This window comes from Pseudorasbora parva, chromosome 14 (assembly GCF_024679245.1).
Source record: "Pseudorasbora parva isolate DD20220531a chromosome 14, ASM2467924v1, whole genome shotgun sequence".
In the NCBI taxonomy this organism is placed as follows: Eukaryota; Metazoa; Chordata; class Actinopteri; order Cypriniformes; family Gobionidae; genus Pseudorasbora; species Pseudorasbora parva.
The window spans coordinates 32,710,473-32,722,497 of NC_090185.1; the positions used below are offsets into that span (position 1 = coordinate 32,710,473).

A 12,025-nucleotide genomic window follows, 5' to 3' on the forward strand; every position below is an offset into this window, starting at 1 on the left:
ATAACTGTCAGTAATCAAATTTTTCGAGTGAATCCCGCATACGGATGGGTCAATGTATTGAAGCGTGTATGTGGCCGCTTGTCACAAATGGAAAACAAAAGTTGTATTAAAATTCGTAATATATTATAGACCTATTAATAAAAAATAAATTATATTTATATTGCCCAGACAGCGTGCAAAGAGCGCTCCCTTTATAATCACTAAAAGCTGTCACTCATTCAATAAACGCAATCTGACAAAGTTCCGTAGTGAAGCTTGTATACAATGAATCTCTTATTTTCACAATGTCTGCATTTATAGAGACACGCGTGTTAACTGAACTCAGCGCCCGGACAAACACTCGAGCGGTGAGTGGATTCCAAGTTCAACACCTGTGATTGGCCAACTGCGTTGTAGAAGTCAACAAACATGTCTGTGATTGGCTACATTGCTCACCGAGGCGAAAACACGTTGGAAATGTAATCATTTGACGAGTGCAAAAATACAGATACACACTGGATCGTTTGCTAGCTCCCTTTAGTTAATAATATGCTTTTATTACGAATTCTTACGGAGAATTACAGATCCTAGACAAGCAGTATGGGCAGCTTTTCCCTCAAAAAGCAGAAGCAGCAGGTGGCAGTGGTTTGAGTGAGAAAATGACAAGCTGTATGTCCGTCTCAAGCTCGGAACAGCGATGTCCATTGGGTCCGTGGACAAGCCTCCCCCTACCCCCCCTCTGGTGCCGGGCCTGGTTGTGTGTTTTCGCTGCATTCACACTGTAAACCAAATGCTGACTTTCAGTCTTTTTGCCACTCAGCGAGGCGTAATCACAGTCGCTCCAGCTGACGGTGACGTCACGTGCATTCCCTCTACTGGAACTAATTATGAGTTTCATTTATGCTGCCTAAGAGGATCTCTATTAATGTAGGGAGCATACTAAGTTTTTTGGAATGAAGCACGTAATTGGCTACATTTTTAATTACATTAGACACAGTTAATAATTAGCACAGTAGCTGCAGTCTACATTTGCTGTTGTTTATTTATGAAAGATACATCATCCGTTATTTCTGCTTTGAAGCTCTCCCTGAAATCCTCCCATGTGGACAGTGACACGTGGTTGGGTCCTCTAGCTATCTCCATCACAGACTTTCATTACCTCTGTGTGCAACCATGCAGAAAGCCTCCTCTGTTTTATTGGCTAGGAAACTGACAGAACTGGTAAAAGAAAGAGAAATCAAGGAATAAATAAAAATGAATGTGTATGTGTGGAGGAAGATGGGTAAAAAAGGCAAGATTTGTTTAGATACCCCAGCATTCAAAATGACAAGCAATCATGTGATATTAAGCCATCAGTGTCTGTGAAACTGAGAAGAATGCGGTGACACTGAAGAGAAGAGTCTGTTTTCCACTCGCCGTTTCTCTTGGTGCTGGGGGGACGCATTAGCTGCAGTGTCGTGATGAACCTCTGGCTGTTCTCTGTCAATAAAACAGATTACTCTTCCATTGTGCTTAACGGCTGAGAGGGTTTCGAATGATATGAGATTGAAGCATTCTTTCTAGTAATTATTGTATTGTATTTAAAAAATGTGCTAATATAATGCATCATTTTGATTATCTTCATTGAATTGGGTATTTTAGCAATAGATTGATAGATAGATGGATGAATGGACAAGGATAGATGGATGGATGGATGGATGGATGGATGGATGGATGGATGGATGGATGGATGGATGGATGGATGGATGGATGGATGGATGGATGGATGGATGGATGGATGGATGGATGGATGGATGGACGGACGGATGGGCTGACAGACCGACAGACCGACAGACCGACCGACCGACCGACCGACCGACCGACCGACCGACAGACAGACAGACAGACAGACAGACAGATAGATAGATAGATAGATAGATAGATAGATAGATAGATAGATAGATAGATAGATAGATAGATAGATAGATAGATAGATAGATAGATAGATAGATAGATAGATAGATAGATAGATAGATAGATAGATAGATTGATTGATTGATAGATAGAGAGATAGACAAATGAGGATGGATGGATGGATGGATGGATGGATGGATGGATGGATGGATGGATGGATGGATGGATGGATGGACGGACGGACGGACGGATGGGCCGACAGACCGACCGACCGACCGACCGACAGACAGACAGACAGACAGACAGATAGATAGATAGATAGATAGATAGATAGATAGATAGATAGATAGATAGATAGATAGATAGATGGATGGATGGATGGATGGATGGATGGATGGATGGATGGATGGATGGATGGATGGACGGACGGACGGACGGACGGACGGACGGATAGATAGACAGACAAATGAGGATGGATAGATAGATAGATAGATAGATAGATAGATAGATAGATAGATAGATAGATAGATAGATAGATAGATAGATAGATAGATAGATAGATAGATAGATAGATAGACAAATGAGGATGGATGGATGGATGGATGGATGGATGGATGGATGGATGGATGGATGGATGGATGGATGGATGGATGGATGGATGGATGGATAGACAAATGAGGATGGATGGATAGATCGATAGATAGATAGACAAATGAGGATGGATGGATGGATGGATGGATGGATGGATGGATGGATGGATGGATGGATGGATGGACGAATAGATAGATAGATACATAGACGAATGAGGATGGATGGACTCAGCCACTAGTGACTCAGCTTTGGACAGTTCTGTCCTGAAACTCTCTCACTCTCGCCCCGGGGGTCTCCTGTCTGCCGAGCCCTGAAGAGTTTTCTGAACTCTAGGCTTACTGCGCGAACAGATCCGGATCTCTGGGGTTTAACTAATGGGGGAAGAGAGGAGAATTTATACCTTCTGTGTGTGCGTTTGTGTGTGTGACGTACATACTCTATGATAAGTGCGTGTTTATGTAATAAGTGTATGTTTGTGAGGGTCTCTTCATGGAAGTGTGTGTTCGGGCTGTGCTAGTTTCTAGTGACCTCTAGTGGCTGACGGCTGGGAGCGTAACGCTACGGCAAACCAGGCCGACTCTTGAGCCGATTGGATTAGCCTCAGATATCCCTTCACGTTCTAGAGCGCAGCACTTTCCATCCAACCGCCTGTGTTGGTGTAATGCCGATGTGACCCTGCGAGCGACAGACCAGAAGCACCCTTGACACCCTCGGAGCCAGTCGCCATGACAGCCAACCAGATGGACTCTGTGGGAGTTCCTACAAAGCATCTGCCCGCTAAGACGCCACAAACACTAGCATTAGCATGGCACGGAAGTCCCTTTTTCAGCTGCCACGACGGGTTTAGTCACTCCTGGATCAGGCATTAATGATATGACTTCCCCTCGGGCCAGATCCTGCTGTTCTCGAGCCTCCGTCAGCTAGCCCACAGCGCTTTAGCAGCTACTAACGCTGGAGCGCAGCATATGGCTCTGTTCCGTCTCCTGAGAGCGCCACACTTCTCCGCTTTTAAGCAGAAGAGTGCCGTGATTCGCTTCATTGTGATGACTCTCAACACTTGGCTGTACTTGACTGCGTGTTTCTTTCATTCAGCATTATATCGTTCGAAGTGGCAATTGACCAGTGCCGCGTGCTACAGCAGCTGTGCCAGATGAAGTTAATTGTCTTGATTGTAGGTTATCCTACTCTCATCGTCAACGCTATCCCCCTATTCTATAGAAACAGACACTGGATACACACTACACACTGTAAAATCCAACGCTGTTCTTACTAAGACTTTTTTAGTGAACTTTACTTAATGTCTAATAATTTGTTGACATTACTTAAGATAATTTAGTAATCTAAACTATTTGCGTTCTATGCCTTTGTTACTTAGAAAACACAAGTAAACATTACTTGACTGTTTTGAGTGCCAAAAACTTAATAGAATTAAGTAATGCTTTCTTAATTGAATAAGGCAACAAGTTTGCATAATTTAATTAAGTAAACTGAACAAATTAGTTTTTACAGTGCAGCTCATTTTTGATTTTTAAACTACTTATATTAATATTACATTTTTTAAATTATATTTAATTACCTAGAAATTCAAAATTAAGTGTATGGTTTATTTTATTTTATAAAAGGATTATAGCACCAGTGACAAATTATAAAAAAATGATTAAATAATGTACTAATGAACACACATACACACACACACACACACACACACACACACGCACACACGCACGCACGCACACACACACACACACACACACACACACACGCACGCACACACACACACACACACACACACACACACATATACACAGACGTGTGTATGTCTGTGTATGTATATTCTTTAATAATTCAAATATAATCTTTCAGATAATTCTAATATAATTGTTCTAACATATATATGTGTGTGTGTGTGTGTGTGTGTGTGTGTGTGTGTGTGTGTGTAAAAGTATGTTTGTATAATCTTTAATATATATCTTTCTAACACCGAAGTATCAAAAACCTATCAAAAATATAATTATAAATACTAATGCACTGGCTCCACCTGCTTCATCCATACGACAGCTTCAGTTTTCCTCCACTGTATAATGGACTGTCCTCTTCTTTCTCTCGTTTACAGGTGTAATAATGAAAACGAGTGGTACCAGATTCATGAGAACATTATCCGCAAGTCCAGCACCAAATACACCGCCCCAAGCACCAACTACGGTAAGTGCACTTCGAAAGGGTCGTACACTTGATTTAATTGTCATCATCTGATGATAAAGTTCATCTTCACTGAAATTAAACAGCCAAAATTCTGTCTATAATCCAGCTTTACTGTTATAGTTAATGTTTCGCTTATTTTGCTGAAATCACTGTAATTCTCCGTAATTCTGCTGTAATAAAGCACACATTACCATGCCGAGTAACTAAGAATACAAGTCACATGCAACCCTTAAAGGTGCAGTGTGTAGTATTTATGAGGATCTATTGACAGAAATGCAATATAATATACATACCTATGTTTGCAGTGGTGTATAAAGATCTTACATAATGTACTGTTATCTTTTATTACCATAGAATGATCTCCATTTCTATCACCACGGGTACCTTACAGAGCCATTTTGCGCCGCCATGTTTCTACAGTAGCCCTAAGCGGACTAACTTCTCTACCTAGCGCTAGCTACTCTCTGCTGTCTCCATTGACAACCTCCCCGCTAGATGCCGATACAATTTACAGACTGCACCTCAAAAAACAGAACATTTGTGAAAAGATAACAGAGTTTAAAATGATATTGAATAACTGGATATGTAGCCCTAATAACCATTAAAAGGAGCTGCATGAGCAAGCAAAGTAAGTCCAATCTAAAGGCCCTTTCACACAATGAATGATAACTGTAACGATAACTATATTAGCGTTCACACCAGCGGATAATATTGTTCTTTTTATTCTAAGCTCGCAGTGCAGTTTTCTCGTTTGTCGCTTTAGTTTTTTTTTAGAACTATATTTTATTGTTATCATTATCATCTTCGGTGTGAACAGGTCTTAAGGCTATGTCCACATTAATCCTGATACATTTGAATATTTACATGCACTGTGTATTACACTGACTAGACTTTTATGCTATTAGCATAGCCACATGCTAACAACACAACTTTGGAACGATTTGTAATCATTCTGATTTTGGATAGTTTGCTTTTAAATGTATATTTCATCCAATATGTATATTTTTTGTTGCGCTTACTATAGTAATGCTCTATTAGCATAGCAACATGCTAACCTCACACTCTATTTGAACTAATTGTGAGTGTTCTAATTCAGTCAGTCGTGGGTTTTTTTCAGTTATGCTGCCTAAGAGGGTAGCTGTCAATGAGGGCCGCATACTACGTTTTTTGGAACGAAGCAAATTATTCGCATTTTTTTTTTTTTTTTACAAAAGCTACAGTTAATAATTAGCAATATTAGCTTCTGACTACATTTGCGGTTGTTTATTACAGCTTAATGAGCTGAATATGCTTTTCTTTTACTCTTAGAATGTTTTTTAGAACTTTATATTTTATTGTCTTGAAGAGGCCTTAAGACTGCATGCGTGCACATTGTTCCTAATACATTTGAAAAAGCCATTTTTAAAACGCTCTCCATTCAGACTAGCATTGCAGTGTTTTACAAAAGTTTCTCATCCGCACTGAAATTTCACAAAAAGCTAAAATTATCCTACTGGTCATGCGTGAAACTTAATAAACTGAGATTATACTCAGAGACCAGACAAAATAAAGCAAAATATGTTTCTGGCACAATCATTTTATTAGCAAAATATCCAGGCGTTTTACCTAGTTGCACTCAATCCGCATTCCATGTATGCTCCAAAGCGCATTTGCCCTAATGTTTTCCCACAGGACAATTTGATCATAGTTTATACATATCAGTACTATAATCGGTATGAACATGGATAGCTATCAGTACAACATGTGTCACATGACTAAACGTGTCATAGTTAAACGCATACCTCGGGTCTTTAGTGACCCGGGACGTCATTCACTACCATCTTCCTCATTAATGTTTTAAAGTTAGACATTAACCTGCTTAATATTCCTCAATTCATCAATTCGTTATAAACAATACAACAACAACAACAAAAAAGTTATAAAATTATAAAAGAGTGCCTGTCATCCCATTTTTTGTAAAAGTTGTATAGGGTCGCTAACGACCCGAGGTGTGTAATAGTGTAAGTATCTTTTTTTCTGAACAACAATAATTAAATCTTTGATGACTCAATAAGTGTAATTCAGCTTTATTCCACAAGGTGTCAATGTCTGATACACAATGAAGAAGGGACGTTTCACTAATAGTCACCGCAGGCAGAAAACAAAAGAACAGGAAGAATCATCAGCAAAACTTAAAATGGCTCAGTGATTTACTGCAGAGAGCAAGTCATGAACGCTATCAAATATTACTGTCACTGTCACTTGATGTATCTGATGAAGAAGCTGACAGTGATCGAAATATTGATTTTGAAAATGCTGAAAATTATAGTTTTGAGAATATGTTTGAGATGGTGAATATGAGGCAGATCCTGAATGCACTGGGAAATAAGCTCTGATGAGGACAGTGATGATGGTATAAAACATCTGCTCAAACTGAAACCTTCCAAGCTACAAAAGCTAAAAATTAAGCTTTATTTGATTCTCCTGTAATTGTTACTCTAATATCAGGAGAGTTTTTTATTATCGTGACAGGTAGAGATCCATCCGTGTTAGATATAGATCCGGGTCGCTAAAGACCCGAATATGTAATAACGATTGGCGAAACATTAATGCATTTAAGGGTTAATACCTACATTTCCGCAGTCCACACCACAATGGAAAACAGAGTATCCACTTTGAAGAGTATCGAATATTGTTCCAAGACAAAACGCCGTCTCAGTGTGGAAGGAAGGCCAAAATGTAGAGAAAAATATGTGTTTTCAAATGTATCTGGATGAGTGTGAACGTAGCCTAAGTTCTAGGGTAAATGAGTATCGTAGTGGTGTGTCTTGAGGTATCGTTCAACAGTAATTGGTGTGTTAGCTGCTCTAATTGAGAGTTTATTCCACCATCGAGGGGAAGGCCTAGAAAAATTTCTGGACCTGGATGAACAGAAACCCTTCCAATTGGGAACTGGCAGGAGCCAGGCAATCAGAATGACTGATTGCAGCAGGCGGGCCGGTGTGTGCGATTTAATGAAGGATTGAAGGTAGCGGGGAGCCAGGTCATTAGCGGCATTGTAGACCCAAAACAATGTCTTGATTGAATTGAATTGTAGCAGTTACTGGCAGAGACCTGAACAAAACTGTAAAATAAGAGACGCAATCTCTCTGGTACGTTCTTTGAAACGAGTGCCCATTTTACTAAACAAATACTAACGTAATCACGAGGATAATTACAGTGGTCGTCAAAATGAAGTCGTCTCACATTTCTCCCGAACTCTTCCCCTTGTGCAGGTCTAATCATCTCACTGCAGCTGTTGAGGGGTGACATGGAGCAGGTGCGCAGGGAAAACCCCATGATATTCAACCGCGGCGTGGCCATCACACGCAAACTGGGCTTCCCTGATGTGATCATGCCAGGTAAGTCTCATGAAGGTCATGGTTGCAGTTCAAGATCCACGAGATATGCCAAGACTTTGTATTCAGGGTCGGCGTATAAGTAGACGGTTGCAACAAATTAGAATACGATGCTCATTTTTTTTTGACAATGCTTAATGGAGGGCGCTGGGGCGCCGCCCCATTGAAGTTAGCCAGAGAAGAAGGCTAATTCAGCATGTTAAAGTAAGTTAAATATGTTGCTAAATAAGTACGAAATAACATTATTTAGTCTAACTATTCGACTGGTAGTCATGCTCTTTTGTTTTGTGTATGTGGGGCGCCAGACAAATGAGTGTCTATGTAGCTCCGTAAACTTTTGAAACACATGTGACTTGAGGCTGAGCTCTAATTGGCTTGTTTCTTTCAGTCCTAGCGCTTTGCCCCAGACACTTAAGTTTTTGATTTTAGCTAATCAATATTTTTATATAGTTTAAGCTACACAATGTAAGCACCCCCCCAATTATTATTATTTCTTTCAGCATAGGCTTCCAAGCCTGATGTGTTCATACTCAATTCTAGTCAGAATATGAGTCTGAAACGGCTCCATTGGGCTGTGATTATGAGGCGTGTTTCAACCGAACCAGGCAAGACATCAATTGGATAGACCTAATCAGTGCAACGGCGTAAAGCATAACATTAGTTGTTAAATGTCTCAACTGCACTGTGTTGCTAAGTCTGCGTTTTTTACGCGCGGGTTGTTTTCCGCAGATTGAAGCAACTATTATGTGATATATAGACCCATGAATGCGAATTTTATTACCCCCCAAATAGAATCCAAGCGCCTTTGATGACGTGGATGATTACGTTACTGTTTATCATCTGTCCATCATCATCTAAAGCCCGCCCTGATGATTTAATAATATAATTACATACATACGGGCATAATTACTCCTCTATGGATCGAGTCCAGACCGAACTGCCTGAGCTCAAATGTTGTGGGCGGGGCTGAGTTCGGCTGGCATCCAGGCTAGGCCTCCGTAGCATTTGGAACATTTATTGGTTATTGTCCATAGCTTGAAAATAATGATTGTATCAGCCAGATTTTTAAAGGTCCTGTTCTTCGCGTGTTTTGTTTAGTGTGCACTATAACATGAGTTTTGAGTGTAACAAAAACTGTATTTTTCACTCAATTTACTTATCTGTGCAGCGCTGTTTCCTCTGTCCTAAAAACGGCCTGATGATTTCCTTGTTCTATGAAGTCCCTCCTTCAGAAACACGTAACGAGTTCTGATTGGGCCAGCGCTTCCCGTGTCGTGATTGGACAGCAGCTTAGCGCACTTTGCCTGGAAAGGTCTCGCCTCTTACCATAACGGGGAGATGCAAGCGCTGAATGCGCGCTCTTCTCCACATGGGAGAGAAACAAAACCACGCCCCCTATTTTGCGTGTTCTCGTGGGCGACGATTAGTCAACAAACGGTTCTAATGACGTCATTCCTGAAGGAAGTGCAGGGGTGTAGTCCAAACTGGCCGTTCGCTGTAGGCTTTGAAAGGGAACTTCTGTTAAATAAAATATTTCGCTTGGCATTGAACTTTGAGCTTTATAATTTTACAGGTATTATTTATGCTCTAACAGCAACATTACACACTGACTAAAGTTTGAAAGATGGAATCGCGAAGAACGGGACCTTTAATATTGTTGCTCTTTTCAATTGAAATAATTGTTTTAAGTCAATGCAAGGGCGTTATGGGTAGTATTGCTTTCTCGCTACCTAGAAACATCATAAAACCACCCTCCCGTGTCTCTATCTGCGGCGTTTTTCATGTGGAGGTCAAAGTGATGCGGAAGCCTTGAAGCGAGTCTTGTGAAAGGGCCTTTAGCAAGACCAATAATCGCACAAAACACAACATAATCGGCTTCATTGCCTTTTTAACTGCGTAGATTCCAGCTTATATAAATGTATATGACCCACATTTTGACAGACTGTACTGGCTGTCTGCTCCAAACCTCAGAGACCCATAAAACCAGCTGGACTCTTGCCACGTCAACGTTGAGTTAAGAAATCCCTTCCCAGTGATTCAGAAGGAGCCTTGGGGCTTCTCTAAGTTGCTCTCTTAATAAAATCGTGTCACTGTGTGTTCTTTAAAAATTCAGTTGAGCTCTGGCTGAATTCCCCAACAGTCAAAAACGTGTAACCATGTACAATATATCTCTTCTCTTCGTCCATAAATTTGCACATCGGTCTTGTAGTCCCAGATGTCCTTCAGTGGTAGGTGGATTGATGGGTCCTCCATCTTCTTTTGTAGAGCCCTCTCATTTGTCTCCGAGTTAATGTTTCCTCCTCCTTCTGAAGAGCTCAATGATTGGTCTATCATCCACAAATCGATCAAACCTGAGCTAGTTCAATTATAATCACAGACGAGGCTGTGCTCTTTAAATTCAGCATTTTGAAACGCCAATAAGTCGATAGGCCTCCGAGAGCCATGGTTCCTTGGGTTTCTGAGGTGCGTATTTTTCTGAAAGAGGCTTAGATGCTATTGAACCACAATGTCTGGGAAAAACCCATGTAATCTTATTTCAGATTGCTGCATTGACTTTATTCCCTGAAAAGATCAAACTCGTCAGCTTTCTGTAAAAAGGGTCCCAGCATTGGGATCCATTGTGTTAATGTGTTAAAAAAAAAACAATGTCTGTCTGTCAAACGATATTAAGTCTTGGAGGCAGCAATTAGAAGGAATATTGAACTGTTAGCGTTATGAAATGTTAATGACGCTTGAGATGTGCAAGCTTCGGAAATTATTAATTCTTATGACATTTCCCATAAGCCGGAGATGAGTTTGTTCTACAAAACCTCTCCAGAATTATTTGTACATTCCTTTTCAATGTCAGGAGTGATGGGTTGGAATTGCATCGCCCGTTTCATTTTCATTTTAGCCAGAAAGAGGCTAAAAATACACCAAAAAGAAGACATTTTTCCTGGTGGTCATGAGTTGTGTCGTCCTCTTAATATACATAGAATGTGAGCACATGCAAATACCTAGATACTTAACCATAGCATCTGCTTTCCCTGTTCTATATGCTAGTGCTGTCATGCCATATTTCCTCTTTCCAGCTGGGAATGCACCAGGATTGTTCCTGTTTGGAAGGAATCTGTGCCTGAATAGAGAGCTTTATGTGGATTTTATTCAGCAAAATAGCTCTGAAGCAGTGGAGAGAAGTGTCTAACGCTGTAGCCGTAACCCATTACAGAAAGCATCTAAACGGGAACGCAATCCAATGGAATAGCAGTGCTCGCAAGGAGTCAGCCTGCTGCAGCCAGATAACATTTTTATCGGGGTGTGAAACTGTAGGACACTGTCAGCCCAACAAACAAACACACAAAGCTTTATTTAGGCTTTTACAGTGTGTTGTCTATTCCGTCCACTGTTTCTAAATGCAGCTGTGGCCATATTTGCTTTCTCATCTAGATTTCCTTCTTGTTAGGTTCACTAACGCTAGTATTTTTGTTGCGACACATTGTACCATAAAGTCCGATATTGTCAATATGGATACCTATACCGATACCTGTCCGACCGATATATCGGACAAATATTTAAAATACTACGTTTAAATATAAGATATGTTTTTTTTTATATATATATATATTATAAAAAACAATATCAGTCGACCACTTACCGATACTGGCAGGGCTTGACATTAACACCCGCCAAATGAGGGTAGATTTCAGCTGTGGCAGGTTAGGAAGCCACTCCCATCAGCCACTTTGGCTCACAGATATACGAATCCACATTAAACCCTGGGGCTCGTGGCGACACACTGATGTCTTAAGACACAAAACGGATCGGTTTCTGCAAGACAGTATTTGTGCTATTTTTTAACCTCATACCAGACAAATTTCGTCAAGTATTCCCCAGTGCAATTACTTCCGCCAAAGAAGGTCAAAATCCCGGCGCGATCATATATATATATATATATATATATATATATATATATATATATATATATATATATATATATATATATA

The 12,025-nt window shown here is 40.3% G+C and overlaps 1 protein-coding gene across 11 annotated transcripts in view; it reads left to right on the top strand.

Moving 5' to 3' along the window:
• Positions 1 to 12,025, top strand: part of dock3 (dedicator of cytokinesis 3) — a 304,695-nt gene that overhangs the window by 220,118 nt on the left and 72,552 nt on the right. For all 11 annotated transcript variants that reach the window (XR_010897931.1, XM_067416279.1, XM_067416269.1 and 8 more), the window contains 2 exons: positions 4,577 to 4,665; positions 7,920 to 8,045. Coding sequence is in view for 10 of the 11 variants with exons in the window: in XM_067416279.1 (XP_067272380.1) it covers positions 4,577 to 4,665; positions 7,920 to 8,045 (215 nt within the window). In the remaining variant the exon portion in view is untranslated. The remainder of the gene's footprint in view (positions 1 to 4,576; positions 4,666 to 7,919; positions 8,046 to 12,025) is intronic.